Here is a 16,704-nt window from a genome sequence, read left to right as displayed (position 1 = left end):
TTAATAATAATCAGATACAAAAAATAAATCTACTATATTATCCTTGTTTCGTGGATCGTATCTGAATAAATTCAATATTTTTTGATTCAAGAATATATTAAAATAATATGGATAAGATTGTGAGCTCACCCTCAGAATAAATATTACAATATTTCGAGCAATATAGTGACAGAATCCTATTGTAAGTTACAAACTGTTCAGTGTTTTCCGAAATTATTCATATTTTATGTGGCTTTGGCTATATTATCAATTCTCAAAATTTGTTAGCATAAGAAAATCAGGATCTTTTTGGAATCGTCAGTAGCCGTTATTGTTGAAGTACCGTACTACAGGTACATAATGGAAGTTAGGCATATTGAAGATAGGTACCAATAAAAAAATCATTGTTGACAATATGGTACCGCCTGTAGTAGGTACAGTACATTATTTATTTCCAAATTCAAACTTCGTTCAGTCCATCGATTGAACTGGTTTTAGCAAGTTATTCTCTATTCCTAAATATATCATATTTTCTATTCCCAACTATAGGATACAAATGATAATTCATAAAGATTCAACAAAACTGGATTCATTTATGACTGGTCTATAATAGACTGTATGAATTTGTACAGGATTTTCTTATGCAGAATTTATACTTGGCAGACCATTTAATTTCTTTCTTCATATGTAAGTTGCTCAATTTAATTAAAAACTTTTTCAATCAAAAGCAATAAATCGTTTTAAAATTTTGACGGAATGAAAAAATTCTTTAATTGAAGCTCACATGTTTGAATCGTATGTCACTTTCTTTATAATATCCCCGCACTTGGAAGGGATGATTTCCAATTATTATATCGTACTTTTAATAAGTTCAGCATTAGATCATAGATGTACAACTTCGAAATCGATGTGATTCTAGAGGTCAAAAAGATAAGATAATAAATACCGTTCAGTAATAATAAGCAGAAATGGATGAATCAGTCGAAATAATCTATTCTTGCCACACGAGTGCTTTCCATTTGCATTATCATGTGACTCATCTATTTTCATGAAAAAGGAAATGATCTATCTATCCTATTGGAAAATTCCATTGAAATGTAGGCTATTATGAACTATAGATGTACATCTTCAAGAAATACTTAGACCAATGAGTTGTTCCAGTAAAGTACTCGTAATAATATATCCAAGATTTAATTCGTGCATTTTAAACATTTCTATACATCATCATTATAAAACATAAAAATATACATGTTATAAAAAACCTACCATACAGGATTTTCTAAATCTTTCGGTGTGTTATCTTATTCGCTATTAAAATAGAGATGTATAGTATGGTAATAAACATAGAATAGGTACATATCTTTTAGTATTACTGACCATATGTAGCTCCAATATAATTTTAAATTAGAATTATAGTAGAAGACATCATTTTTATTCGTTTGGCAATTAGATCAGTGGTGCGGGTGACCAAAGGGGGGAGGCGAGGACATCCTTGGAATTCGAAATTCTTGGTGGGTGGGGGTGGGGCTCAAAACTCTTTTTTGTGAAGTTTCCTTCTTTGTGGGGCTAGTACTAAATTTGGGATATTAAAGAGGGTGGGGGTGCGTCCATGGCCTTGGTGGGGGAGGTGAGGGGGTTTTCACCCCTGATTAGATGATTTGTTGTTGGTAACCTCCTGTCATTGTATTACTATTATAATTGTATTCATGTTTTAATGTAATGTGAATATGTTTTAAAACAATTGTTTTTTTCAGAACAACATAAATTATATTTCGATGACAGTGATGAAATGCTACGAGTATTTCTCAGGCCTACAAAATACTACCCGGATAGTGCAATGGAGTTGGTGAGTTGAAATAATAATAACTACTCTTATAGAATAAAACTCAATTTCTCATAATTTTATGCATAAAATTATTAATCTAAAGAAGGCATTTCACATCTATGATACCGCATTGAGTAGAATGTGTTGTAGGCTCACATTGCACGGTACTTATATGAGACCATTATGAGTCGGGTACTTGTGCTATGTAAATCATCGTTGATACAGTCTGACTATTTAACATACTTTTTATAGGCTCAACTTAAATCTATATCATATTTTATTTCTTATCTGAGTTTAAGTTATCGATTGTAGTTTTTACACTATTGTTACCTGTATAGATTAGGTACTCTTTCCCCGCGCACGGCACGGATCAGCAGTCCATGCGGGCAAATAATTATTCCATAACTATTCTATTTTATTTTTTACAGTGTTTTTGTATTGGAATAAAGAAATTGAATTGAATTGAATTATTATTAAAAAAAATATTATAATAATAATTACCATGTTAACAGAGATCAATTTTTAAGAAGGAATGAAGAAATTTTTATTAGGAGACAGCTATTCATTAGACAGAAATAGATACAAAAGTTTCTAAATACAACCTTAAAGAAAATACACCGTTTATTATTGAAGGTAATCATCGCATTCTCTTCAACCATCTCATTCATTATTTAAAAATTGCATTATTCGTCTGTGATACTACTGAATAAATCACCACATCAAAATAGGAGTTGCAGCTTAGCTAGGCCTAATCCGCCTGGATTCTGTAAATGTCAATTTCTTCCTGAGGTTTTTCCAATAGTTTCTCATCAGATTCGTCATTGATGTCATTGTAAAAAATGATAAATGATTGCTTTTATGATTGCTCCAGATGAAGAGGGTGGCTGATTTCAAGGAAAAGCACATTGAGCTGCTGAGGAATCTGAGCGCAGAGTCCGACAAGAAAGCATTGGTCGAGAACAAAGTGGTGAATGTACTCGTCAACAGGGACCAGAAAGGCAGGCGTGTACTCGTAGTCAACATTGGAAGTGAGTAGATCCAAGTTAATCATATTTTTAACAGTTAATCTAGGCAAGAAAAATTTATTCGATTATTTAAATTGGCGATTCACAAAATAAAAGAATAGTTACAATCAATAAGAATTATTTGTAGTAGAAATTACCTAAATTTATCCATATTGGAAAAGTAGAATCATTCCATCTGAAGTACTATAAACTCAATCATAATTCAGTATCATAAGCTAAATCAACTCCTAGATGAGAATTCCAAAACCCATGGATGAGTTCAAGAAGAGTCCTTGAGTCAGTGAGTCTAATCCTTCATAACCTTACGGTATTTATTTATCACATTGTATACAAATACTTAACGTGAGGAAAGGCACAACAGGCTCATGCCCAAAACTGTCCCATTTCCAATTTATACTACTGTATACTGTCCAAATCAAAATGTTGGTTTTGTCACTTTCACTTTTCAAAATACAATTTACGCTCTTCAATACTCAGATAAACGAGTAAATTTTGAATCAAATAGATACTATTAGAGTCTAAAATAAAAAAATCTAGAACAGTAACTTATTAATTATTCAAAAAGTCCAAATTTTGAATGAAACTAGAAATTTTTGAACTAGAAACTTCACACTATGTATTGCATCTATACATTACATGCTGTTACTAGACAGTTCTAATTTAATGATCTATTTTGATCATTGATTAATTAATAATCATTTCATCTATCAATTATTCTCAATTGTCAATTTTAAATCAATAATAAATAATTATAGAATTTTCAACCCCCTCATCCACAAATAAATCATCAAGTAATTTATGTATTCGCTACATTAGGCCTATCCAATATACTTAATTATATGTAAGTAATTCAATTCAAATAAAACACTTGCAGCAGATAATATGAAATTAGTTGTAAGTTTTCTATTTCTAGAAGTTGCCATGGAACATTGTAGGTCGAAATGTATTATCATTATCAAGACAGATTCAATTGTTACAACGGACATCGAGATAACTAAAGTAGGAGAACGCAGAAAAGTCAATGATAAATTAGACTGACAGCTGACTATGTTTATGAAAAAATAAAAACTGATGAAACGTTTGACGTCTTCTGATACTGATTATAATGATGTATTCAATTGAAATTGATGCTAATGATGGGGGAATGCATTAGGTTGATAAAAAATTGTTTTTGTTATACTCCTGCTTTAAAAAATGCTGAGCAACGTCCTTTACACGATAATTTTCATTGAATAAAGTCAATTGGTTTCCAAGAATTATTCTAATCAGATTTTTTTCCGTTGACCAGAAGATAGATAAGATGACCTATATAATTTCCAAATAGTGATGAACCACTGATATTCCGTTCCATTAAATTGCAAACTGGGGTTCAATTTATTCACTTGCAAATGAATAATACCACTTTATTAAACTTAACTCATTGCATCGTCGTTTCAATTTCTGAAAGAAATAGCAACATTAGGTATCAAAACTAATCATCTTGGTAGTAGTAGTCTAATATGCCATAAAAACTACAAAATATAGGTACCGTAGGCCTACTTCCAAATACCCAATAATAATAATAATATAATAATAATATAATATAATAATAATAATAATATATAATAATAATAATAATAATAATAATAATAATATAATAATAATAATAATAATAATAATAATAATAATAATAATAATAATAATAATAATAATAATAATAATAATAATAATAATATAATAATAATATAATAATAATAATAATAATAATTTTAACTACGTATATTCTAAAACAGTATTTATACAGTATAAACTGTGTCTCAAAGCAAATAATAGAGTTTGATGGATTTAAAAATATAGACTACATAAAAATGTCAAAACTATTTTGATATTATCAGAGTTCAATTATTCATATGATTTTTGACATTGACGTCTTGAGGACAAATAAACAGATTGGCGTGAGGAATGACGCATTATCCTAAAGGGAAGAAGCCTTGAAGGTTTTTAGAAGTTGGGGTAAAAAATCAATTTAGAATAATATTATCATTATTATGGAATAGTTAAACGCTGAAAAAACTGGATGGATCCCAGAAAATAGTAAAAACCGTTTGTCAAAAACAAGGAAAAAATGTAGAATTATTGAGAGAATTGCAGGGAGCTCTTGTAAACATTCACCTAATTCTAATAAGAAAAGACAGAATAGGCAAATCATGTCTCGGGACCGTGATAATAGGCCTAGAAATAAAATTATATTAGGTCATATATAAGGGGTCTATGAAGGTGGTAGCCTTTATTTGATGGATTTAGATAAACAACTGCTGTGGAGCCCTTGAATTAATTGGACTCGTGTGATTAAAAAAAAAAAATATTCAATATAAGATATTGAATTACTGGGAACTTCAATTTTGACCCTGGACTAAGATGAACTTCCTCGAAACGGGCCAGTAGCAGTTTCAGCTGAAGCAGAACCCTTATCTGCCGACTTGAATTCCTTACTCATGCGTTGTGTACTGGTACACAGCGGTGTGATTGTCTGTAGTACAAATTATTTCAAGTTCATTGAACTAGAGCCAATCAACAATTAATTCCGATTCAGTACAAACATATTAATGACAGAGGTCGCCTGACTATCGAGAGTGTCAGTGACATTGTAAACATAAACACATCCACTACAGGTAGTCGATGAATATTATTCTGATGATTAGGCAATATTACCATTCCCGGTGACATACTAACCGGTAAATATAGTTATGCAGGTCATGAACTGTTTGTGAAACAATATAAACATTTTTTTAAACGAAACATTTTCGTTTATATTGTATTAATGTTTATTCTATCGACAATCAGTAACTTATACTTTTCACATTGCAAATATTACAGGCTAGTTAATAGTTGGTATTGGATAAAAATGCATTTTAGTCAAAAGGGAAATAGCCCATCATAGCTCGAGCTATACTAAAGCGCTCTTGAACTATGTTAAGGGCCTCATTATTTTAAGAAGTCATAAAGGTGCGTACATCGCCGCGAACACATGCATTCCACTTTTCAACAGCTGCTGCTAAGCTTATTATAACAACTATACTTCTTGTAAAGAAACAGTAAGATACAGATGATTCAGCTGATGAAAAGCGCAAGGAGCCACTACCACCTGAATTTACAAAATCCAGGTAAAGAATAAAAAAGTTACAACATCCTAAATATTAAAATCTAGGTGGTAGTGAAGGAGTGCGTTCGCGGTGTGCATAGTCTGTACGCAGCTTAATATGTATGATCATAATAATATCATGTACCGTATATATTTGATCGTTTATAGTATAAATGAAAGTATAAATCAAATATCTATGAACTGTTAAGTACCTAATATGACTGTGTAGTAGGACTCTACTTTGACAGAATTTTGCAGGGCTGATATTTTATATGGAGTGTCCGATATAGTGTGTCCCAACATTTCTAGAGTAGTTTGATTTATAAGCAGGAAAGAACAAAGAATGTTATAAACAAAGCTAATTCCCACTCAGTTCCATCATATAAAAAAAATTAAAATTCTTCTATCTCCATTTTTACGCGATTTAGGTTTTTGATGAAAGATCTTTATCGAAAACGTCCGCTCGGATGCCTGCAGAAAATCGCTCCCAGAGCGATTCAAAAACATCGGCAGGCCAGCAGAGTTTTGTTGGAAACGTTGGCTGGCAGATACGCAGAGGGCGATTTAAACTGCACCTGCATTGCAGTGCATTGCCGGCACAGACAGATCTTTTTCCATCCATCCATCCACAGACTCTGCAGAGCTGCTGAGTTTGATGTGTACACTACTTGAAGTAACTACTTGAGAATACGAGAACCGGATCTCTTGAATAAAATGTCTTGAATTTTATTGAAATTGATTTTGACGGTGAATTCTACAAGAAGTCTAATACAACTAATGTAATGTGTTTTTTGTTTAGAAAACTGGGATGTGAAGAAAGTGAAATCAGAACAGCTATTCAGATTGTTCTACTTAATCCACTTAGCGGCCATGATGGAGCCTGAGACACAGGTGCGCGGGGTGGTGGTGCTGCTTGACTTCGAGGGCCTCTCACTCAGCCAGGCCTGGGCCATGGACCTCACCTTTTCAAGCCGGCTGCTTACATTCATCCAGGTAACCGGTCAACCATCTCACAAAATAATATCATAGAGACAATAAAGCATAAGAAGATATTCCATGGTACAGGGCGTTTATGTTTCAAATTTCAATGCTAACTCAATAAGCTGATAGTCCACGTAGCTCTTCTTCGTGAAGCTATGTGACGCTGGTAGTCTCTCATACTGTGCTGTTCTTACATTCTCACTCGGCCAAAACAGTGATAATAGACAGTAGGCGACAGTAATATCGGCTCGAGTTAACAAAACATTGTCTTGAAATTTGAAAAATAAACTACCTATACAATGGGATATCTATCTACTTATGCTATATTTTCTCTATTATTGAACGAAGCGAAGCTGAGGTCTTAGTTTCAACTCGATCGGCTTTCGTCTGTTTGTTTGTTTGTTTGTACTGCAGTTACAGTCGCAGTTATTGTCCGATTTGGATGAAATTTGGTATGCTAGATCTTTGAAACAAGGCGCAGAAACGTATGTGTAACGATTTTTGATAAAACCTCTGTTTTTTTGTAATATTAAAAAAACCAAACTAACCTCAATCCAGAAAGGATGTGTCTTTGAAGATACAGCGATTCATTGCCATACTTTATCGCATCTATTGTTACGAGCACATGGTGGGCGAGTCAGTTAGACCGTGGTCTGTCACTCTGTGGGACCCAGGTTTGATTCTCGTTCCTGCCAGATTTTTTTTACAGATAATACTAATATTGTTTTCATAATATTAGTATGATGAGATAGAATAATTAAATTGAATCATCTTATTATTATTATTATTATTATTAAATTGATTTAACAAATTAATTGGATAAATTATTTAAAAAATATTTTTATTTTATTGGAGTCCAATACTGCAGTTGTAGAGAAAAATGTGTATGTAAAGGTATAAAGGTAATTTTTTCCTTTTTGTGTAGTTGAGAAGTTGATATTGTGGTAATTATTAACATTAAATTAGAAAGACCAAGAAATTGTCAAAAAACCACAGATTTATTGATACTTAGAAATACCGGTTTTGGTAATTACACCATTGTCAATCTCTGATAAACTCTGATAATGACCGAAACCGGTCTTTCTGAGTATCAATAAATCTGTGGTTTTTTGACAATTTCTTAGTCTTTTTCATTCAAAAGGTATGTATTTGATATAAAAGTAATCCTTGATAAGTCCGGTGTACCTGGAAACAGTGTCTCTAGCACTTTCAATGGAGAAAATACATAATAGATGACAATCATGGCTAAATCTTCACAATATACTGTACCGGTACTGGCCCTTTTCATCAGATTGAAAGTTGTATTTATGCGCGAGGTCTACTGTTCGCAGAACTACTAGTAATATACAGTATTTGTGATCAAACACGAATACCTACGGTACAATAATTAACTGTCAGCATTAGTGAAATTGGGAGGATTGGTGTTATTTATTAACAATACCGATTGCCTTGGAGTGAATTTAAAGCAAAAGCAATTACTAGTTATTTAATAATAATTTTTCAATATTAAAAATATTTGAATCGCTGCAAACCGTCCGTCAATTCTTTAATTTTACAAGTGGAAAAATAAGTACCGTATTTTAGATACAGCTCACAAAAAATGAAAGTATGATTATGCATTCACTTGAAAATTGGTAGCGTATTGACTGTGAAGATTAGATGGTCGTACTAAATGTAGATATGACATCAGCCAAACTATTTGATAAATACTAATCATCCCATCGTCTTTCAACAATCATTCAGACTGATATTTTGGATGAAGCAAACAAACGCAATGTTCAGAAAAGAAAGAAACAGCCCATTGCCATAGAGAAAAGATAGCATAAGTAGATAGAGAAAGATGTACTCTTTTCGTTATTATTTATTTATTCTTTATTCATTTATACAATAAATACATTATCAAAATGATAGGGAAAGGAAAAATATGGTAACCTTGTGCTATTCCTCTCCTAAATTTATATAACGTAACACCATGCTATTACCCAGAACTTCGTCTATTTCTCAATTCTGTCTCCCAAATAGTGCAGAGATAACATATTTTTGAAATGTTACGAATTTTATTGAAATGGATTGCAAAGTGTGTATTGCAAAGAAAATAGAAGAGATTTTTTGTGGAATAATAATATATGATTGAATGTTATATTTGATGTCTTCTATATTTTTGTTTTGCAAAATAATTGAATTCCTCTTGGATATATAGATGTATGATGAATGTAGTCTCACTTATAGCCTTGGCTGTTAATTGTAGGGCTTTGAATATTTCACAGGTTTGGCCTCATACGCCAGTTAGGTAGGTACAGTACCGTAATTGAATTTGTACTGCTATTAAGTCGTCATTTTTAATCATAAATGGTATTAAAAACTGCTATCAGAGAGTCAATCGAACGAGAGTGAGAGGTCATGTAATGAAACCAATAGAAATGAAAAAAAATTCAACTGGAAGCTACTGCAGTGATAGCATTGAAAATGTTACAAAGCATGACAGTTCTGAGGACAAGTACTTTTAAATCAACCTGTATGATTAGGGAGAAGGATATGTGACTCCTCTATCATTAAATAATCAGAATAATTCTAGAGAAAAATGCATTTAACTCGAAATTATGATAAACAAATACGGTAATCTTTACAATAAAAATCATGGTCAAGAGTAAAATTCAACATTCATTTTGAATAGAATAGATATTTTTAAATGTATTAACCATAGCGTTTATAGTATTAAGGGAAATTCTATCATATTTGTCATTTGAAATGTTTTTCTGTTAATTTCAGTCCGCAATGCCTCTTCGTCTGAAAGAAGTCCACATTGTGAGAGAGCCAGGTGTTTTCAAACTGGTTTGGGGAATCTTCCAGTCATTTGTCAACCAAAAATTATCAGCTAGGGTAAGAATTTTGACTCAATATCTATCTATTGAAGTGAATATACTTTGTAAATCTTCAATGAGAAATAGTAGTACACATATGTAGATACCAAAAATCCATTATTTTCAATTCATTATCGGTGAATAATTCGTCAACCGCAACCAAATTAGAAGAGCCCTTATACCATTAATTTGAATGTTAGCTGAATACATAAAAATTAATATGTTTGCAAAAATAATGACAACCTTTAGACCGCTATAGGGCTATAATATTGGGTCATTCTAAATGCGATTCTCGCTTACACAAGGGTTAGCGACCATACACATATGTGCAGGTTGAAAACAATCGTAAATTGGGTAAAAAAGGGAAATATGTACAAATGAATATTATGACAGTATCGTACGACTTTTCGAAAAATCTTCTACTCACTGCTTGGATTTTATGCAGGGACCTCCCGTTATACAGGATATAATTATATTTATTTAATGATTTTTCATTTTTCCAATCTGTATAGTATTTTTTTATTTTTCTTTTATAAGCATTGTCATTGAAATAATGTTATTGCTAGATTGATTCTTTGGATGTAGGGAACCGCAAATTTAAACTGAGCAAGTGGCACTTGGCGCTGCAAGTGAGTTCTTAAATCAATTATTCTATCCTATACCTTCTAAATCTTTGTACATCAAATATTACATAATTACAGTATGACAATATATCAAGTAATTGGAAATGAATAATGAAAAAAAAGAATTATTATTTTGTCAGTCATTAAATTAGCAATTTTTTTTACTAGCATATTCTTCTAGTAATAAAATATCTGAAATGATGAATTTGAATGATTATTGCAGCTTCATAGACACGGCTCCAACTTCAAGGCTCTGCATGAGTTCATTGACCCCGCCCACCTGCCAGCTGACTATGGCGGCTCTCTGCCCAAGATCGACTACAGCAGCAAGGACTGGTACCCCACTCTCTGCACCATCGACAGTCACATCAAAGGTATGCTAAAAATTCAATATTCATTTAATAGTTTAATTGAATATGATTGTAGTGTTTTGTACAATGAATGAACAAATAATAATATCTTACAGTTCCTTAGATGAGCACCGACAAGGCTAATTGGAAGAAAATCAGTAAAAACCCAATACAGAACTACTACTCTTTGTAATCAATTTCATGCTCTGGGAAAATTCTTCATGTCATCTTTCATAGATGATTCATCATTCAAGTCTATTTTCACTAGTTACTCTGATATGAATTATTATCAAGGAATATTAACAGTTGAGAATGTTTAATAGCTTTCGATACAATAGCTCTGGCATGAATCTAAATTGAAGGATAGCTTAATTTTTTCTATGAAATATACGAGAGAAATTAGACAGAGAGATTTGCAGAATATTTTCCAAATTATTTTAATTTTTTCAGTAATAATTTGATGAGCATTAAGTTGGTAAAAGTGTTATTTACCGTTATTGAAAAATTCGATACAAAAATCACAGATACGTACCGTAATATGTCACGATAAAAATGTCACGGTACTTAAGGGTATTAATACGATACTTTTTGTACGGTACCACTTGTTTAGGGAATATAAGTCAGAGTCAGTTAAACCAAAGAGAAACTAATACTACTATTTATTATTATATTCATATATACTACAGTAGGTACTATTATTAGTTTGTCTCTGGTTATACCGTAGCCTATTATATTTTCATTTTCCGGACATTTAAATTATTTTTAAGTGGTTGTAGCTGTAAAACGCTTCTTATGCGAATATATTTTTATTTGTTATAATTTCTCTCTATTCTTTGGAATCTGGAGACTTCAGCAATAATATTTTTGTCATGCATTAGAAATAGAACACTTCACCGTTTCTAAAATGATTTAGGTTTTATATTTCTGATAACCTTTCCTCAACTTTTTCAGCATGGATGAACTACGGAAATGTCAAGACAGAGTAACTTACTGCAAATTTACGTCACAACAAGCAACACAAAGCAATAACTTCATTCTAGAGAGAGTTGATAGAAAACTCTGCGAATTATACCATCCTAGAAGAGATGTAACCATCTAATTAATTTGTAAAGCCGATAACTTATGGTTGATAAGTTGAATAATATTATTAGATAAATTGAAATTCAATAGAATAAGTACCTGATGCCTTCCACTTTTGTTGAGGGGCAAATTTTTAAAGCTCAAATGTAGGATTTACTTGCACTACTTGCAATATTTTAACATTGGGGACAATAAAAAATAAGTAACTTGGAATATTAGTATATTCTAATATGGAATATTAGAAAATATGATATTTTAATTCGTGGATGTGTATTCATATCCACAGAATATTATCATCATAGAATAGCATTCCAATCAATTCGTTAAACAATTTTTGACCTGGTTTAAGCACTCGTCTTATAATTAGAATAATAACTTACTTTGGACCATACTGTTCATTACCAACGACCATTATTACAATTTAATCATTGAACATTCGATAGTTAATTCCATTAACAGAATACCATTGAATATTTCATTTGCCTTATCTTATGTTCACATTATCTTATCTGACATGGTAATGATGCATGTACAGATAAATTGAATTTCTTATACCTACTAATATAACTAGAAATTAATCTAAACTGAAATTATAAAGGAAGCTAGAAATAAAACTAATACAAATCAAAATAATTGGTCGATAAAACTTAAATATCATTATTGAACATAGAAGAACTGTTAAAACTCATAAGAGGTGTAATAATTTTCATATTGAATTATTATAAAACATTCCATATCGCAAGGTTGTACTGAGAGAAGTGATATTTTCATGTGATATTCTAGAAATAGACTGAAAAATAAACATATCCAGTTTATAGTGGGGAAAATTCTACTTTCATACTTCCAATTTTGTAAAATTTTATTTCTATATTTAATATAAATTCTCAAATCTATTTTATTAATGGTAAACCATAGCTCTGCTCACTTTCAATAAAATAAAATAATGTATTCCTTTAGAGTAATCTATTACAATTCCAGTCTCAATGTTTAAAAATAATTTATAGTGAAATTTATTAACAATACTTCTTTTAAACAATTTATTGCTTATATTACAGTAGACAAATGTTTTAGTATTTATTATGATATATTGAGACTATGCTTAACATTATAATGTTGTTGTAAATAATTATTAATATAGGATATTTATATCAAAAATAGTTTTTAATATAGTGACGTAATTGCTCTAGATACTCATTTCCATGTATTATATCCATGTTTGTTATCGTAGTTGTAGCAAAATATTATTGTGTTTCAAATTCTTTATAGAAGGCCAAGTTGAATAGTTTATTGCTGTTCATTTTTTAGACCTCCTCTGATGGGGATCCAAAATAACTGAGAAAGAATTTTAATTTTTATGTTGTTAAATATTTTAAGGATGATTTTTTACACTATCAAATAAAAAATATACCGTCAATTATAATGTGTTTTACTATTGTTTAAAAAAATGATCTCAAACTTATTTGAATGACTAGTTATGAGAACAGATAATAGTGGTAGTGGTAGCCTTTCATAGTTTAATGGGTGAACAACATCCTTCACTGATTAAGCTATAGTGAGGTCCACGTTATAATGGCAGTGTTTGATTAACAATGGTATTGCTACCCTTGTCTATCATTCAACAAAGCGGTTAGCGCTATCTCTTTCTCGCTTTGCTCTGTTGCCAGATCGTCTTTCATTAATGTATAATTAATAATTAACAAAATATTTCATAAAAATTATGAAAATTCATTATGAAATTTTTGAAAAATATAATTTCTTGCTTAATAAAATATAATTGATTATTTTATACGAGAATGAAAAATTGATATTACATCAATAAACCTATATCAGCTACCGTCTATAGAAGACATTGACAAGATAGAGGATCGGCAACGTTGTTCTCCTATCTTTCTCCACTGCCATTATAACGTGGACCTCACTATAGGCTCTTAAATTCACATTGAGAAGTAAGAGTATTAATATTGAACATTTTTCAATAAAACTTCTAAAAGATTGTTATTCTTCAGAAGTTTCTATACAGGTATTCAAATGCCTGTGAAAAGAACTATACGAATGAGAGAATTGCACTTTCATGTCGATTCTTATCAAAGTGCACAATATTTAAAGTACATTCTCAACAAAACATAGTTAACAACACTACTTGTTCGCACAAAAAGTGTCGTGGTCGACTGGTCCACCAGTTGCATTCAAAATCAACAATTTTGATTTAGTTTCACATAGTTTTATTGGTCTTTGAACAGAAAACACCTTTTTACAATGAGTGTAAAACTAAATCAAACTTAATTTGCTTCAGAAATGATTTCCCGAATAGCTGAATAATTGAATAAACAATAAAATTATTGATTTTATTTGAGAGTACATTTCAATTCTCACATCACACATATCACTGAGTTCAATAATTGAATTTGAGATAATAATTGAATTTAATAAATTATTTATCAAAGATCTCACATGTAATGACGATAATGGATAAGCAGGGGCTCTGGAATAAGTTTAACACTGTTCGGAATATTTCCAGTTGAGTAATGCAACTGATATGTTTACAAAAGCTTCTAAGATTGATAAGGATGATAAATGAAAATTGAGAATGTGAGGACTGTGGCTTCAATCAAAATAATTCATACACTCAACAATAATTGCACAAACTGCAGAATCCTTCTGCAATAACATATGGCTTTCATAGCATGTTTTTCTCATTAGAATTTTCACACTATGTAGCCTACTCTGTATAAACATCAATTAAATGTTCATGACCGAACTTACTTTAACCGGTATTCATTCTAACAGATGCTTAATCAAAAATACTACTACACTAAAAATGATTGATTTGCTATCCAACGATAATTATACAACATCTAGCTTCCTCATTCCCACAATAATTCATTTTTGAATGATACTGGATGCGGCAGTCCGTCGATTAATGAAGTTAATGTCTGAAGAGTGTCCAGTAAAGTATATACATAATAGGTGAGCTACATTTATTAAAAGTATATTATAATAGGTACAATCTCAATTTTGTACCAAATTTGTTGATTCGTTCCAATTGAAAAAAAAACCTATTAATTTGCGAATAAAAAATATACTTACTGTTAGGTGTTTTAATGTATAAGCATGATTATAGGCCTAGATCAAGTTTTAAAATTCTATCCCTTGAAGCATCGAGACTATTTCCAACGAATTTCAACGTATCTGTTGAATAATTATAAATTTTAAACAGATTTATCGGTCGCTGCATGAATATTCTTTACATTTTTTATAGGGATACCACATTTTTTATAGGGATATAGTTTTCAGATTGAAATAACTATATTAGCACTACACTCTTTTTTATGAAAGACAAAAATTCTTGGAATTCATTGAGACACTTGAGAATGGCATAATTTATTAGTCGAGACCGGCTGAAGGTATGATAATAGTTATACTCGTTTTTGTATTTCAATGAATAAAAAATCAGATAAATTTGCTTGGAAATAACATTCATATATGTTTGAATTTTGCAATTTGTGCAAAACTCTTTATATCAAAAATACTTCTAAAATAATACACTTTGAACTAACTTATTCTATTCACATATCTATCAACAGATATAAGCATGCATACTATATTGGAGAAAAGATTGGATGGGAATTCAAACTGGTCTTTCGGTCTGATTTTTTGAAAGGTCTTCAGTAGAATCTGATCGGTGCTTCAAGGAAACCAGTTCCAATAATTGCCATCTGATCGAATCCTTATCATTCAAACGTTGTAGAAAATTACATGACTTCTTTCATATCAAAATTTGATTGGATGAAAATGGTAACTGAATGGTAGTTGAAGACGAAAATTACAGGGTTATTTGTGAACTTGAACATGAATTTGCCATACGTTGACCTTAAAATAAAACTCCAGCATTCATCATAAGCAAGTTGCAGGTAAACGTTCAACTGAGTGGTGAGATAAAGTTTTTTGTCGACGAATCATGTTTGTAACTTACATTGGCAATTAATGCAATCTACACTGAATCTAAAAAAGTGTCCTTCACGTTTTCCTTGATTCCGAGCCAACTACTCTTGTGCTATTTTTAATATTATGCAGTTGCATAGTGGTGGAAAATTGATGTTTCATACAAAACGAGTTTTTACCTTCTCAGATTGACGGCTGCTGAAAAAATAACAGTTGAAAATTATGTTTGTATCTATCGTTGATGTTTTGCAAAAATGACAAATATTTTAGTACCGTAGCTCATTTAATGTTTTGATATGTATCAATTTTTTAAGTTATAATTAGCTGGTATTCTGAATTCAACTTTAAAGATAATTTTTAATCCATTAATTTCTGTAATTCATCCATGGAAGTTTATGATACAAGAAGTACATATTGAAAGAGCATTATAAACTGTGAAATCCAATTTAACCTTAGATCAATAAATTGATCCTTGCAGATATTTAGTCCAGCTATTTCAATCAAGGATAAAAATACTGTGAAAATTAAGCAACCTTATTTGGATGTGAGAATTTCATTGATATGATGAACAGATTTTGAATTACCGGTAACATATTTATTCATCAGAGGTCACAAACCTATTATTGGTAGGCTGTCTAATCATAATATAATAAAATTATTAGTCATTAACCTCTTACTATTATTTCATATTTTAGTCTAAAAGAAATGAAATTATTTCAAATATGCTCTTTTTTAGTTTTATAGTTTCAATGTTCAATACTTGACAGAATCCAAGGTCAGGGCAGTGGACTGTGAATGATAGTTGGTATAAATACCTACAAATAAATCTTTGAATTCTGTGCATAAAAATACTGATAGCTTGAAGTGTGGTAAGTACGCCAATAAAAGACTAAATGAATCAACAAAATAAGATTTAA

General features: G+C 30.8%; 1 protein-coding gene across 2 annotated transcripts in view; it reads left to right on the top strand.

Moving 5' to 3' along the window:
- Positions 1–13,262, top strand: part of LOC111044732 (retinaldehyde-binding protein 1) — a 29,679-nt gene extending 16,417 nt beyond the window's left edge. Inside the window, exons 2-7 of one of the 2 annotated variants that reach the window (XM_022329947.2) lie at positions 1,734–1,825; positions 2,676–2,832; positions 6,750–6,943; positions 9,701–9,811; positions 10,639–10,789; positions 11,717–13,262. In XM_022329947.2, coding sequence (XP_022185639.2) covers positions 1,734–1,825; positions 2,676–2,832; positions 6,750–6,943; positions 9,701–9,811; positions 10,639–10,789; positions 11,717–11,751 — 740 coding nt within the window. In that variant the 3' untranslated portion in view covers positions 11,752–13,262. The remainder of the gene's footprint in view (positions 1–1,733; positions 1,826–2,675; positions 2,833–6,749; positions 6,944–9,700; positions 9,812–10,638; positions 10,790–11,716) is intronic. The other variant, XM_039423748.1, reaches the window with a different exon arrangement.
- Positions 13,263–16,704: the final 3,442 nt, after the last annotated feature.

Source organism: Nilaparvata lugens, chromosome 3 (assembly GCF_014356525.2).
Source record: "Nilaparvata lugens isolate BPH chromosome 3, ASM1435652v1, whole genome shotgun sequence".
Classification (NCBI taxonomy): domain Eukaryota; kingdom Metazoa; phylum Arthropoda; class Insecta; order Hemiptera; family Delphacidae; genus Nilaparvata; species Nilaparvata lugens.
Note: the sequence above shows the minus strand (reverse complement) of the source record. Positions and strands in the feature narration are given on the sequence as shown.